The sequence below is a fragment of the Vigna umbellata genome, chromosome 1 (assembly GCF_029865625.1).
Source record: "Vigna umbellata cultivar VRB3 chromosome 1, Vumbellata_1.0, whole genome shotgun sequence".
NCBI classification, from domain to species: domain Eukaryota; kingdom Viridiplantae; phylum Streptophyta; class Magnoliopsida; order Fabales; family Fabaceae; genus Vigna; species Vigna umbellata.
In genome coordinates, this window is record NC_142165.1 from 45027029 (window position 1) to 45042726 (window position 15698).

At 32.5% G+C, this 15698-nt stretch overlaps 2 protein-coding genes and 1 pseudogene across 2 annotated transcripts; 1 reads left to right on the top strand and 2 right to left on the bottom strand.

The window, feature by feature from the left end:
* Positions 1–24: 24 nt before the first annotated feature.
* On the bottom strand, positions 25–1554 carry LOC124834403 (NAC domain-containing protein 2-like). Its single transcript, XM_047309079.2, has 3 exons — positions 1310–1554; positions 947–1224; positions 25–837 (listed from the first exon to the last, which is right to left on the bottom strand). The coding sequence occupies exons 1-3, from the start codon at positions 1467–1469 to the stop codon at positions 388–390; spliced, it is 888 nt and encodes a 295-aa protein (XP_047165035.1). The 5' UTR covers positions 1470–1554; the 3' UTR covers positions 25–387.
* Positions 1555–4555: 3001 nt separating this feature from the next.
* Positions 4556–5569, bottom strand: LOC124834407 (protein SHORT-ROOT pseudogene; annotated as a pseudogene).
* A 983-nt stretch (positions 5570–6552) lies between these two features.
* LOC124834401 (beta-galactosidase 6-like) lies at positions 6553–14254 on the top strand. Its single transcript, XM_047309077.2, has 18 exons — positions 6553–6840; positions 9051–9146; positions 9293–9405; positions 9493–9559; positions 9644–9736; positions 9846–9989; positions 10669–10763; positions 10947–11055; positions 11216–11300; positions 11368–11486; positions 11581–11742; positions 11845–12026; positions 12184–12275; positions 12560–12669; positions 12810–12914; positions 13046–13150; positions 13331–13476; positions 13899–14254. The coding sequence occupies exons 1-18, from the start codon at positions 6658–6660 to the stop codon at positions 14020–14022; spliced, it is 2130 nt and encodes a 709-aa protein (XP_047165033.1). The 5' UTR covers positions 6553–6657; the 3' UTR covers positions 14023–14254.
* Positions 14255–15698: the final 1444 nt, after the last annotated feature.

The window sequence follows — 15698 nt, forward strand, 5'->3', positions numbered from 1 at the left end:
TGAAAGTTGATGCAGTATGGAAGATGAGATGAAACCCTACATTTCAATTTTCAATTGCTGCTTAGTCTGAAAAATTAAAAAAATATAATATAATATTAAAAGAATCCAAATGCAATAGCATTGGAGCTACAATTTTCTAACACAATTCCTAACATAACTAACGGATCTTCATTCTTCACCCAGTGGAGATAAATTTTCTTGGTATTATTTAGTTACAGTATACCTGATCTCTCATTTTTCCTTAGGAACCAATACCAGTTAAACTCAACAGCACGTGTGGTGGTTAGTGCCGCACGATTTAATGGTTTTTTTTTTCTTTCCGCTTTGAACGAATTTTATAAATAAATGTGAGACGCTTGTTTCCTGATTTGGGTCCACCCTAAAAAATTAAAATATCTTCGGAAGGTACGCGAACATATCTTGCCACGTCGAGGGCTGGTTCATTTGGAACTGGGCCTGATGGGCAAAAGCGTCATCTGCTGACAGCTCCATGAAATTAAAATCGTAGCCCGAAACCAGGTCCGGGCCCAACTCCAGGTCGTTCCACTTGGGCTCGCTCTGCACCTCCTTCTCGCAGGTGCCGTCCGGCGAAACCACGTGCTCGGAGCAGCTAGAGTCCGTGTTTAACCTCGGCACGGAATCCGACGTGTCCATGTACAATTGGTTATTCCTGAAATGATCGTGGCCGTACATCTGGATCTCAGGCTTCATCTCGTGCTGGAACAGAATCTCCTCCGGTAATTTCGCCGGTTTCTGTTCCACAACCTCGTCGACATTATTGTACTTCTCAATCTTCCCTTTCTTGTTGTAAATTCGACATAACACCCAATCATCAAGCTGCAATTCCAACAGACAGACACAATCGTTACAAAAGTTCACCGAATCACGTATTATTGTAATCAAGCAAAATTAAACAAAAAAGAAGGTAGTTGTTATCAGGACATACCCTCAAATTGTTGTTTTTCTTGGAGGCAGATCTATCGACGTTGGCTAAGCGATATTCGTGCATGATCCAATTTGTCTTAACCCCTTTCGGAGCTTTCCCCGCGTAGAACACAAGGGCTTTCTTAATTCCACGGGCTTCCGGTTTTCCAATAGGTTTATCCGCTCCGGTGGCCTTCCAGTACCCGGTTCCAGCAGCCCGGTTCGGTCGTGAACCGTTTGGGTATTTTCGGTCACGAGGGGAGAAAAAGTACCACTCTTTCTCACCGTAAAGAGCCATGTCTGCACAGAGAAAAGAAGAAGGGTTATTCCATGACGAGTGGAAGTTGTTTGTTAGTTGAATGATGGTTAAGAAAAAGGGTGGTACCTGGAAGCTGCCATGGATCAAACTTATACAAATCGATTTCTTTGATGATGGGAGCGGCAATGGACTGAGCAGCACACTTTCTACACAAGTAGTGATTCACGAGTTCATCGTCGGTGGGGTGGAATCTAAACCCGGGTGGTAATTCCAATTCTCCTTGCATTCGCGGTTACTCTCTTCTCTAGTTTGTGTCTCTGTTCTTACTATCCCTGGCTGTAGTTTTTGTGTGTGACTTGAAACTTGAGAAAAGAAAGGTGAGGTTAAGCTTTATAGGACGCGAGAAAGGCTTTATTTTCACACGTGCGTGGAGGGAGGCGGTACGTAGGGTAGACAAGTCCTTCAAACTTCGAACCTGGTCTCGGCTCCAACCCATAAATGTAACCGCAGCCGATACGTGGCACATCCTGAGTGGAGTATGCGTTTGAGGGAGCCACCTTCGCCTAATTTTGTCACTGCTTCCGTCACCGCCCCAGCCCGTTTTGGTCAAATCGTTGACTGCTCACTCTCTATCTGGTCGACACCATGTGGACCCAACTTTTATTCCTCCGCCCAACTGTTCCGCGCCACGTGCATCACTTTTGAACGTTCTCAAAATTTTCTGAAATAAAAATGAAAAACCATTTTCTTAATAAACACACTCTGATAAACTAACAATAGTTGCAAATCTCGAAGAATATTCTTTTCCAGAACACTATTTACTGAAATTGGATATTGGTACAACTCTTCAGTAATGCTTTGACTATAAGGTGCGTGCCACACATTTGATGAAGAGTTAGTGACATATTTTTCCATGGCACAGCACACAATCAAGACAGCAATGTGGACACAGATTTTAGGCGTGCGTATCTTCTCCAGAATTTTTCAGTAAAAAAAAACACACAACAAAACATCAAATGATAAAAAAATTATTGTCGGGGAAATTTGAGGATGTTGTAACACTAATTAATAAATGTGTTTTCGGTATAGGGTGAATGATCTTTACAAACATTTCTTTACACTTTTGAAAATTAATTTAGTTCATCTCAATATTTTTAATTTTAATTTTTCTTTGTTAAAGTTCTAGAACATATGGAATACTTGTCAAATACACTCTGATATTTAAATTAATGATTAATTTGATTGGAAATCACAGTAAAATTTTAATCTCGCAATAAATACAATTATTGATGTTTTTAATTTTGATTTCTATTTATAGGTTTCTAGGTTTCTGATTAGTACAATTTTAATTATGATCTAATCACAACTAATTTTTGACTAAATAATTCTTACCTGCTATGTTTAGAGATTGTTATTGTTAAATATCGTCCAGTTTTTTTGCCTCCCAATTTTATCGTCGTGAGATCAACTAATATTTAATCAATTGTGTCGGACAACATTAACCACAACCAGTTCAGACCGATCAATCACTCTCCGTATCGTTATACAGTATAAAATGAAATAAGGTAAAAAAAATGGTTGCATGTAATATGGTTTTTATTTAGGTAGAAGATTGTGATGGAAAATGGATTGAGAAACAGTAAAAATGAATGTGACGTGGTTGGTGAGGGTGGTGGATAAGGACGTCGTCCGAGGGTGGAAGCTACCAGGATGTTACCTCGTAGTAGATTGATGAAGACCATTCCACACAATTCGTTGGTTTTTGTCAGGAATCATTTTCATCTTTTGGCCCTTCGGATTCAATTCAAACCTTTTTCTTCCCATGTCTTCAATCAACTTGTTGTCCTTTTCCTTTTCTTTCAACTTGGCCAGCTTGGATCCATAATCCACTCCTCTCACCTTTCACTTTTATCTCCTCCTTTTCCCATCAAAAATTAGTAATTAAATGTAGCAGAATATCATTCAAACAGAATAAATTTTTATATTGTAGACCCAATTGCATTAAGTATTAAAAAGCAGTGAGATTATGTTGTGGAAGATAGTTGACGTGTATAAAAAATAAATAGTTTATTGATGTAAAGTGAGTGTGAACACTATAGAGGTAATAGATATGAATTTACTGACTAACTGTTGACTTAAAATAATGAGTGATCAAAAAGATTGGGACCCTTTGTTTTTGTCAGCTTATGGATGATATGCAAAAGATTGTGTCCATGTTTTGGAGTTTGAAAATTGCGATCTGGGTCGAAACTTGAGCACCAAGTTTTGTTTCTCCATACATAATGATCATAGATGTTGGCCGCCGTCTATTTAGTGGACCAATAAAATATAAAATATGACATAGTATTTGTTTAAAAGTAAATAAAGGCATTGTCTGATGAACATGGTTAAGAAACATCTTTGCCAATCGTGAACCTACTTCTATTCAACACAGCCTACTGGTCCAAGAGAAATTAACATTTTGTTGTCTTGTAACTCTGCCACCTTCTACGAACCTTCTTCATACTTCACATTACTTTTCTACATTAGGTTCTGGACCTCAGACATTCTCTTCAACTGGGCTAGGACTCCTTTTGCCAAATGGGCTAGCTTCTACTTGGGTTTCAGTTCGTTCATATATGCTGAATCCATGAAGAGCTTGTTCCTATTTTTTTTGGGTAATTTGTTTAGGTTTAATTATATTTTTGGTCATTTATTTAATTTGTTTGAAAAAGTTAAAAAGATTGTAATTTTTATTTGATGCAAGTCTTCTAGTTTCTAAATATAATTTAATTATGTTATTTCTTTTAAATTGCTGTCCACACATATCAAATGTTAATTCATAGTATTTTTTATTTTTTTATTTTTTCGTTCTTTTCTTAAATTTTTGATGTCTCAAGGCATTATTATGTTATGTCATGTGACAGTATTGTGAGCGTTGCTTCCTACACCACTATTATTTGCTTCCTCTACTCCCGTTTCAATTTTGTCCTTTTAATAAAGTTTTATTTTTAGGGTTAATATTTTTAAACTTTTATCAATATTTTTTAACTTCTACCCACTCTACTCCAGTAATGACCTATTATTGGTCTCCTACATGAATCCATGCAGCGGAAAGCACACAACTCTTCTTCTTCTTTAAAGTTCGATTTCTTCCTCTCATTTTCGTTGTGCTGTGAGAGTGTGATGAAATTTCATTAGGTGACGTGCTTAGTGGAAGGTTGCAAAGGTTAGTAGTGGTAGAAGAAATTGATCCAACGGTGCCTGCGGTCAATCTTGATGGTGTGGTGGTGCTTGAAAGTACAGTGGTGAAAGGGGTGAAGATGTAGTAAACAGCTTCGTCCAGTTGCGTTTTAAACGGACGTGAGCATCCGCACGGATGTCAACATTCATTTAGTTTAAGGTAAAACGGATTTCCACGTCCTCGATTCCTACGTTCAAATCCGCCTCTCTTCCACCACTGTCACGATCCTCGGTTGCAACCTTGCAGCGACAATATAAATGCGTCGTGGCCGTTCCCTGTCGGGGAAACCGAATGCAGCGCGTTCACGCAGTGATGGCCAGGGCCTCGTCGTCTTTGAGGTTGAGTTGAGAGAAATTAAGGTCAGAGAGATCGCCGACGTGATGAACGACGTTGAACTTGAACGGAACGCCCATGAGTCGCGCAAACTTCTCCATTCTTGTTCCGATTTCCTTCATTACGCGCTGCACGGAGTTATCGGTTCTCTCGGTGACGACGGTGGTTAACTTGAGGTGCGGAGTTTCGTCGGTTCGAGTTGCCAGTGCCTCCGGAAGTGTTGGCCATTGAGTGCAATAGGTGTTGCTGATGTCAAGTATGTGCAATTTGGGGTTTCCTTCTAATGCTTCTAAGATGGCGTCGTTGGACGCCGCGTGTCCGAAAGTTGTCCAGGGGCCGACTTCTTGGAATTTCAACACCGTCTTCCTCGTTGACTCGAAGGAGCATGTTTTCTCCGATATGGAGGCCAAGGTTCGGTAGGTTCGGTCTCTCGCATCAGTGACGCGACTGAACAGTGGTGCTGAAGGTGTTGGTTGTGGTGGTGGTGGTGGATACGTTGTGGTATGGGTAGTAGTGTTTGGAAGAAGACAAGGACAAGTCTTCGCCATCCATGTAAAAGTTGAAGCATTCTTGGTCTTCTTGGTGGGAGTAATGGTAGTAGTTTTGTCTAGATGATTTGGAACTGCTAAAAGTTCTGTTGGTGATGGAGTTGAGGGATGGATCGAGTTGTGGTTGATGATGTTGTTGCTGGTGAAAACTTACAAACCTAAATAAGGTATCCATTTAACCCACATCAATAAACAACAAAAAAATAATAAAAAGGTAAAAAAATTTTAACAGAAGGATAGTTTTAAAAATAAATTAAATTTTGAGGAGGTGAAGGAGGTAAAGGGCGGTAGTGGAGAGAACAACGTCCCAGTATTGTATATCATGATTGTCACGTCATATTAATATGTCTTGTATATAGAAAGAGAAAAAAACCAAATTACAATTTTATAATAAAGTAAAATTTTATAATAAAAATTATATATATTATTTATATTAATGAGTATATTACTGAATTAAATTATGTATTTAAAAATCTATAAAATAATCTTAATTTGAAATATTCTTCCTAACTTTGAGAATATTAGCGATCATTCTTTTCATTTTTCGACGTAACTAAATATACTTAAACTATAAGGCCGAAAAAAGAATAGTTAGAAAATGTTAATTATACATATAAAGTTAATAGATATTTCTGACCTAAAGGCATAGGAGCTATAATTATAAGAATTAAATAATTTTTTAAAAATTCTTAAAATGCATATCTTAATTTTAAAATACCACAGTACCAAAAGGAGTTTTATACGAGAATTGAGTTTTAGAACCTTGCTAAGAACTTTTATGAGAGATGCGCAAGGTGTATTTATACTTATACTTTAATATTATGAGTTCGTTTCTTTGTTTTCTTTTTCTAAACAAGTACTATTTAATAACTTAAAATAATTTTTACTTTTTTTATGTATTTGTCTAATATACTTATTTTAAACAAGTATTTTTTCAACTTTGATATTAAAAAAAGTAATTTAAAAAACATTTATTTTAAATTGAAAGAAAGTGGTTGAATGTAAGCCAACATATAATTTGTACAATAACAGACAACCTTATACGAATACTTGCATTATTGAATCAGAGTATTGGCAAGAAAGGGAGTTGTTACATCAACAGCTGCATAGAAGAGGAGTTGTTGCAGCTGTCCCTGTCATTTCATTATTGCCATATTTTGGCCACGTTGATAAGGTTAGTACAGTATTTGGTTGTCTCCCATTAATTTCTATAAAGTCATACTTTCTTGGTGGCAATGTCACCCATAAAAGGTTTTGAAGTTGTAACATAATTTGTTGCATGTAAACAACATTACTATATATGCAATATCTGACAGGGTTCAGAGAAAGAGAACTGCAGAATCAAGTCTCTGATAAAACAGTTATTGGAGATGGAAAATTTAGTGGCTTTGGTGGTGATTCTGCTGCTGCTGCTGCTGGGGTCGTTGACATTAACAATGGGAGATAGTGGTTTTGAAACAGAGGTCACATATGATGGAAGATCCCTTATCATTGATGGCCACAGGAGAATACTCTTTTCAGGTTCCATTCACTATCCTCGCAGCACTCCTCAGGTAATTCTACAATGCCTTTCATTGCCATTTCTTCCAATGAAACAAACGCTGTATTTCATTCAGTCTCAGTCTCACTCTCATGCAATTCATTCATCTTCTTCTACTACTGAGTTTCATGTAGCTTGTCTTGTGAGCTGAAATTAAACTTTTTATTAGAAGAATGATAGTCGAATAGTAGTGAGATTTGAACTTCACCATAGAAACTTCAAGAGGGTGTTTTTGATTCTTGTCTAAGAGCCACATTTATCAGCAAAATATGTTAATTAGAATGAATTGCTTAACACAATGTCATGAAAAGCACATGGTGTTGTTGGTTGAACATAAATAGGTTTTATTGTTTTATATTGCTTTTCTTATAAGATACTTCAGTGTCAGTCTTGGGTACATTTCAGAATTCAGACTTTTTCTGGTTTTATGTGTCCAATACAGTTCAGGCTTTAAAGCGAAAGACTCCATATTTAATTAATGGAGGGTTGATTTCTGATAAGACGGCCTTAAACAACTGGCTTTAATTATGATGTGCTTTGTTTGGCTCTTGATTTACGTTGATACTTCTACTGTATTAGGAACATAATCATGAATTAAGCTAAAGGTATTGGATTCAAGGTAAAAAAAGATATAGAGAAGTTTAGAGTGATTGGACCGGGACTGAATGTAAGGAAGCGTGAGTGGATGGAAAGATTACATTAAAAAATGTTTTAATTGATAGAACAGATAATTATAATTTGTATTTTATGTAAACATTTAATATAAATATAAATTTAAATAATGGAAATTATATTAAAATGTATATTTGTATAATTTGTATATTATTATCTAAATTATTGTTAATAAAAAAATGTATTAAATTTGATATTACAAATAAAATTATTCACATTAGTAAATTGAAATAAGTTTTAACATAAAATACGATTTATTAATACATATCTAATAAATTAAACTTAAAATAATGAAAAATTACTTAATACAATCTATCAATTCCATTTTCCAAATTTTGAAATCTTTTGTAGATATTAAATCAAAATCATACTTGTATATGGGGAAGAATGAACTTTAGAAGGTTCTCATCTGAAGAACCTTGTGTGTGGACAGGGAACACTACACCTTCCCCTCTATGAGTTGCACCATGAGAAGTCAACATAACTCCTTCTCTTTTTGCTCCAAGACCATGAGACTCTCACACAAGTTGTTTGCACCATGAATCTCCACTGTTTTCACAACTTTGTACTTTCACGTATATAGTAATTACAGTGTAATTTGAAATAAAATGTACTATGATCTTTCTTAGAAACAATATACTCTCTTACACATCTGTTTTTACAAATTAGCACAAATAAATAGAAACAAACACATCAATTAATTACATATCCGTCTGTTTACTAATGTGGAAATAGTGGACTTGCATATTCAAACACAACATTATTTTTTTTAAGTAACTGAAAAAAATAAATTAATAATGTAGTAGTATAAATCACATTTGACAAAAAAAAAACTAGTTTAAATAACTAAAATAAGATTATTCCTTTTTAAGACTTTATTTAAGAAAACCGAATCCAATACCAATTAAACTAAATGTGAAACATTTGTTAATTCATATTACAATAAGGTATTTTTTTGATAAAGAAAACAGTAAAATACTATTTTGGATACTTATTTATGACATTTTATTCTTATTCCTTTCCCGCTATCTTCTATAATACTCTCCAGTGTTACAATTTTGACCTTTTATTCTAATTAGAAAGTAATGTTTTTTTTTTAAGAATAATGATATTTGATAATATTTTTTTAATAATATTTTAATATTTTTTTAATAATATTTTAATATTATTTATACGTGATTTGTTTAAAATTATTCTATAATTAATAATAATAATTATAAACATTAATATAAACCTGATTACATGGTGTTAAAATATTATAAAAAAATATTGTCAAAAATAGTTTTGATTTTTAAATCAGAGAAAAGGTATCTTTGGATGGTTTACTGGGTTTATCAAGTACCGATTATGGAGCCTGACATGGCAGTCTAATGGATTGTTAATAAATAGTAAGCTAAGGTGTAGCAAACACAATAGAAACTAGGTTGGAATGTTTTATGGTTCGAATCAATTAACAGAAAAACATGTTCGATGGATAAGTTGTTGCGCACTAGTTGCCAGAAAAGAATAAGAGAGAAAGACAAAGAAGAATTCTGACAACCTTTTTTGCAGATGTGGCCAGCGTTGATAGCAAAAGCGAAAGAAGGAGGACTCGAAGTGATTCAGACTTATGTGTTTTGGAATCTACACGAGCCCCAAATCGGACAGGTTTCTTTCTCTTTTTCACATCGGTCCTTATACATATAATTTCTCTGAATTCTCTCTCTATCTAAATGACTACGTTCAAGTTTTCACTACATGTACGTAGAGTATGGTATTTGAGTAAAGTATTTACGGAGTAGTACATACGGCAGTATGATTTCAGTGGTAGATATGACTTGGTGAGATTCATAAAGGAAATCCAAGCTCAAGGGCTGTATGTGTGCCTCAGGATTGGGCCTTACATTGAAAGTGAATGGACTTATGGGTACTTTTCGTTCTATCTTTCATCTTTGAATGGTTAAGAAAAGCTGAGCCTTTTAATGTTTGAATGTTAATAGTGATTTTCTTTCAGGGGATTTCCGTTCTGGTTACATGATATTCCCGGCATTGTATACCGAACTGACAATGAACCATTCAAGGTAAGTATAATATAACGTTAATGTTTTACATTTTTATAATAAGTATTGTTCGTGTACTATATTTCAAGTATTTTCATTGTCCAGATGTACATGCAAAATTTCACGACAAAAATAGTAAGCATGATGCAATCAGAGGGTTTATATGCTTCTCAAGGAGGCCCAATTATACTGTCGCAGGTATCATTCCTCTAAATGCTTTATTCGACCAATAAATAAATAATGTAGTGTACGGAAACCTGACCTTACTCTTTTCCATTAAATCATGAACATGAAAAACAAAATAAAGATCGAGAATGAATATCAAAACGTGGAAAAAGCATTTGGAGAAGATGGATCACAGTATGTTGAGTGGGCTGCAAAAATGGCACTGGGCCTGAAGACTGGCGTGCCCTGGGTTATGTGCAAGCAAACTGACGCTCCTGATCCAGTGGTTAGTCCCATTCAGCCCTACTTTTCACTTCACAAGATTTTCACTTTTTTTTTTAATTTAAGAGAATTATTAAAATTACTTTTGGAAAATATTATTCTATTTTAATGTCTTTTCAATTAGAAATTCCTTTTTCTTATTTAATAAAAACTAATGAATCTTAAAGTCATTATTATATTTTCATTAAATATTCATGAATAATAGTAAAGTTTCACATATTTACATTCATTTGTGTAAATATTCATTTGACACACAAGAATATAAAATGGATATAAAAAGTGAATTTTTATATTTTAAAAAATAAGAAATATTAGTGTCAAGGTAAAAAAAAATATGAATTTCTCTTCTGATTTTAAATGAATTAACTAAACTCTTCAAAAATAAATGCATTTTGCATCCCTTTTTCATTTTGTACAGGTTTATTTTATATTAAATTACAATATAATCCTTATATATTATCATGAATATGTAATTTAGTTCATTTATACAACAACTGATTTGTATTTTTATGATGATATTTGCAGCCTTATTTGAATTGAAATTTGAAAGATGAAAAAAAAATTTAGAGATTTTATTTAAAAAAAAAATAGAAAGTGAAACACTTCAAAAGATTTTTCAATAATTTGTTGGGAGCTTCATTTTTTTTTGTGGTTTTATTTTTTAGTTCTGCATTAATGCGCAGATTAACACATGCAACGGAATGAAATGTGGAGAAACTTTTACAGGACCGAACTCCCCCAATAAGCCTGCATTGTGGACAGAGAATTGGACTTCTTTGTATGCTTCCTTGATTCTATACACACATGAGCTATTCCGAGTTAAATAACAGAACAGAAATCTCATTGCTGATATCATATCATTAATCATTAAATTCATCATCAGTTTTCATTTATCTTAAATTCATCAGCTCAGTTAATCTTCTTTTTGTCTTTGTTTTTTCTTGATTCTTCTCTTTTGAAGCTATCAAGTTTATGGTGGTGAGGCGTACATAAGGTCTGCGAAAGACATTGCATTCCATGTCACACTTTTTATTGCAAGAAAAAATGGAAGCTATGTCAATTACTATATGGTATCCATATTAACATATTCAACTCATGATTTAATAGTATCCTTCTCCTCTCTATGTCCATAAAATGTTGGAAAGCTAGCTCCAATTAAGATAAAGCTAAAATTTTCACCCAGTTTATCAATCTTCTAAAATAACTTCAAAGTTACCGTGTTTTACGTAGTACCATGGCGGAACTAACTTGGGGAGAACAACCTCTGCTTATGTCATAACATCCTATTATGATCAAGCTCCACTTGATGAATATGGTAAGTATAGAAAGTTAATAATTCCCCAAACTTGATGAATATGGTAAGTATGTATATATTGCATTAGGTTTGTTAAGACAACCCAAGTGGGGACATCTCAGGGAGTTACATGCAGCAATCAAGTCCTGTTCTACCACTTTATTGGAAGGAAAGCAGAGCATTTTCTCTTTAGGACAACGGCAGGAGGTTAGTTTATTCATTCCCTCTTTACCACGTATTAGGTTTGTTTTCACTAATTGGATTCCAACCCTTTATTGGTATTTGTTTTGAATTCAATCAGGGTTATGTTTTTGAAGAAGAAGGGAAGTGTGTTGCTTTCCTTGTAAACAATGATGATGTGAATATGTTTGATGTCCAATTTCGCAACAGATCATACAAGTTGCCTCCAAAGTCAATCAGTATATTACCAGATTGTCAAAATGTAACTTTCAATACCGCAACTGTAAGTTGACACCTTCCACCTTTAAAAATGTCTATGCTTGACGACTAATCTAGTGATTAATTTGTCTGTTTTGTTTTATTGTTTTATTTATATCATGTTTAGGTAAATACAAAGAGCAACAGAAGAGTCATAAGTCCAATTCAAACTTTCAGCTCAGCGGAAAAATGGGAGCAATTTCAGGATGTCATCCCTAATTTTGACCAGATTTCGTTAATATCAAACACATTACTTGAGCAAATGAATGTAACCAAACACAAATCAGATTATCTATGGTATACTCTAAGGTAAGTTATAGATCCCCTTTTTTGGTTTCTCACGAGAGGGTTGAAATATATTTATTGCACATTCCTTATGATATATTGAACACATAATTGATGATCTAATTCGTAAACTCGGTAGTTGGTTCGAACTAATGATGAAACTAATTGATTTTGTGAACAGGTTTGAAAATAATTTCTCTTGTAGTGAACCAATACTCAATATTCAGTCTGCAGCTCATGTTACTCATGCTTTTGCAGACAACACATACCTAGGTAAGTATTAAATCATATATATCTCAAAAGGTATTATTTAAAGGTCAACCCTCTGAAGCTTTTTTCTAATACCAGAGAACAAGAGTAATAAAGAAAACAGATTTTAAGGGTAAAAGAGTGAACAGAGTCTGGGTTGTTTAATGATAAATTTTTTTAAGTGCTTATTAAATATAAACAATGAAAAGTAAATGATGATATCATCCAAATATGCATATTAACTAAAAATCCGAAAGATTTGCAGTTATGATGTATGCGATCTCATATATGTTGATGACATGTGCTAGGAGGGGCACATGGAAATCACGATGTGAAATCATTCACCACAGAGGTCCCCCTAACACTGAATAAAGGGACAAACAATATATCCATACTAAGCGTTATGGTTGGATTCCCGGTAATGTTTCAATGTCTGTATTACAGAAAGGGATTATTATTTTTAATCATCTTTTTCCTTAAAGTTAAAACCTTAATTATTTTTAATAGCAAGGAATATTTTATTTTCTTATAATTGTATGACACCGGTTAATCAAAAAGGATTCAGGAGCATTTCTTGAACGAAGATTTGCTGGCTTAACAACAGTGGAAATTCAGTGCAGTGAGGGGTCCTTCGATCTGACCAATTCTACATGGGGATATCAGGTTTTATCTTCATTTTTCCACTTGAGTTTTCATATTATGTGATTTTCTCTTGGAACAACAGGCCTTTTTGCTCTAAAGAACATGAAGACATGTTCATGTGTTAAGTTGGATTTGTGTGTTGTATGTTAAAGGTTGGGTTACTGGGAGAGAAATTACAAATATATGAACCAAGTAGTAACGCTGTTCAATGGGGTCCATTAGGGAATACTTCCAATCAAAATCTCATTTGGTACAAGGTAATTATTGCAGATAAGCTTTTGTAATCCGTGTGAGTGATGACACCATTTTCTTTACCTGGAAACTAATTAACTTGCGTAAACTCTTTAATTAATAAAAAAGAAATATATCCATTCAAGTTCTACATAAAAAGGGAATTGTATATGTAGAAGCTAATGATGATAATGATCATATTGTAGACATCATTTGATAGAGCTAAGGGTGATGAGGGTGTTGCCTTGAATCTTGAATCAATGGGAAAAGGGGAAGTTTGGGTGAATGGACAAAGCATTGGTCGATACTGGATCTCCTTTCACCATTCTAAAGACCAGCCTTCACAAATACTGTAAGTTAATTAATCGTGCCCCATTTGTTTTTTCTCTGTTCAACTTCTTTTTTATTTAAATTTCATTATTGGATGAAAATAAGGTTTTTTTTATAAAGTATTCATTTATTCTATAAAATATTTTAGTTATTATTTTTATTAAAATATTCAGTAGTTTTTTACTTATTTTAAAACAAGCAAATAATATTATTTATATATTTAGCTTGTTAGGTTGTTTCTTTTATTAATATTTCAATATGACTATCTAATCCTATAACACTTTAATAATATCATTTAATGAGTTAAGTTTCATATCACTATAATTATCGTTTTCTTCTGGTGATGAGGTTTAATAAAAATATTTTATATATGTTGATAAGTTTTTTGTGGCACTTAAGAATTATATAAGAAAACAAAAGTAAATGAAAAGGTGATGGCAACAGGTACCATGTGCCGGGATCGTTCCTCAAAGATACTGAAAATGTTTTGGTTTTGTTTGAAGAAGAAGGTGGGAATCCTCTTCACATCTCCCTCAACACGGTTACCACTACAAATACGGATGACTAAACCATTTCCCAAACTTAATTTATAAATTATACAAAGAAAAAAAGAAAAAAGAGAAACACACTTGAGGCAGGATAGAAATTTTTTCTTGTGCCATTCATAGATTCATACAGAATCAATTGATACAAGATGTATTTTCTTCCAAGTTTGATTGGGATTGGTAACTCTTTAGGAATTTGTTGTAATAATAAAGAAATATGTAAAAATGAATGTTGTTTACTTTAGAAGAAATATGTTATTTATTATAATATATTATGTATTTTAAATAATACTTAGATTGAAGTTAAATATAATACAGTACCACTTCATTTGATATACATATATTTTTACATCCTAGAAAATTACATGTTTCTAAAATACATAACAAATAAATGATAGAAAACTAGAAATAAACTATTCCTTGTTTTATTTAATCTTTCTATGTTTACATAAAAGTGGCTTTGTTATGAAATACAATCACAATAGATTCATAACACAAATAAGTGTGAATTAATTTTTTCAAGTCATAATTTGCGTATGTATAACTATTTATAGATATATTAATCATTACTGTACATTTTTTTATTAGAGAATCATTTATAATAATGAACATTCTTAATTTTGAGAGAACATAACAAAATATTCTTAATTTACAATTCAAGATTATAAATTAATTATGGTTTACAATTTTGGATTATATGAATATTTATTTGCATCTCACTTGACATTAGGGTAACATAACATGTTACTTTTAACATCCAATGAAAAACTTATTGTGGATAAGGTTTGTTGGGAATAAATGTATTACTTATTAAAAACAATATTTTCATCTCAGTTGTCTTATGTAGATGATCTATGTCATATTTTATAAAGTCTCATGTAAGAACTTTGTTTTTTGCTCTTTATTATACTTGGTTGATATTTTGATTTATATTATTTAGACCATAAGTAAAGTTAGGATTTTTTTTAAAAAAAGTAGGAAAATTTAACAAAATTACAACAAGAAACTGTTATGTGAATTAGATAAACGATTTTGTTTAGTCAGTATAAGTATACGCGAAATTGCGTTCAAAAGAAAGAGTGAAGAAAAGTATGTCATTTAATTTTTTATTTATTTTAGTATTATGATTATGCTTTATTTATTTTAAGTTTATTTTCATTTTAAAATTTTCTTACGCAGATAAAGTATATATGAAATAATCAGTGGCATTTACTTAGTACAATTTACACAAGGATGTTTATAGTATAATATGCTACTTGTTTTGGTTCTTAATTAACAACGTAGGCAGCTCAATTTTTAAGCGAGAATAATGAGTTACTAGTGAATATATTTAAAATAGATGTAATATATTAATACTTTTTATAATGAGTTATTACTCGACAACTTTTTTTTATATTTTATTTATATTATCATTATTATTATTATTTTGAAATAGCTTGTGTCAATATAACGAGATTGGTAAAATATTTTTTTATTAAAATTATACGATTTCGTGTACTTAATCAAATGTTGTTTATTTATAATATAATTATTTATTATTTTCACGTAAAAAAGCATTATCTTACTGTATATATTTATGTGAAAAAACGGAATTATATATCATACACCGGATAATTATGACTTATTAATCATTTAAAAAAATCTATTATTTTAGTTTTCATCATTTATAGCAAAAATAAATACTAAAATAAAATAGAAA

Coding starts and splice junctions, on each gene's coding strand:
- LOC124834401 (XM_047309077.2), top strand. CDS start 6,658: ATGGAAAATTTAGTGGCTTTGGTGGTGATTCTGCTGCTGCTGCTGCTG. Junction 12,670..12,809: donor GCGTTATGGTTGGATTCCCG/GTAATGTTTCAA, acceptor TTAATCAAAAAG/GATTCAGGAGCATTTCTTGA. Junction 13,477..13,898: donor GACCAGCCTTCACAAATACT/GTAAGTTAATTA, acceptor TGATGGCAACAG/GTACCATGTGCCGGGATCGT.
- LOC124834403 (XM_047309079.2), bottom strand. CDS start 1,469: ATGCAAGGAGAATTGGAATTACCACCCGGGTTTAGATTCCACCCCACC. Junction 1,225..1,309: donor TGATCCATGGCAGCTTCCAG/GTACCACCCTTT, acceptor TTCTCTGTGCAG/ACATGGCTCTTTACGGTGAG. Junction 838..946: donor AGAAAAACAACAATTTGAGG/GTATGTCCTGAT, acceptor TTGGAATTGCAG/CTTGATGATTGGGTGTTATG.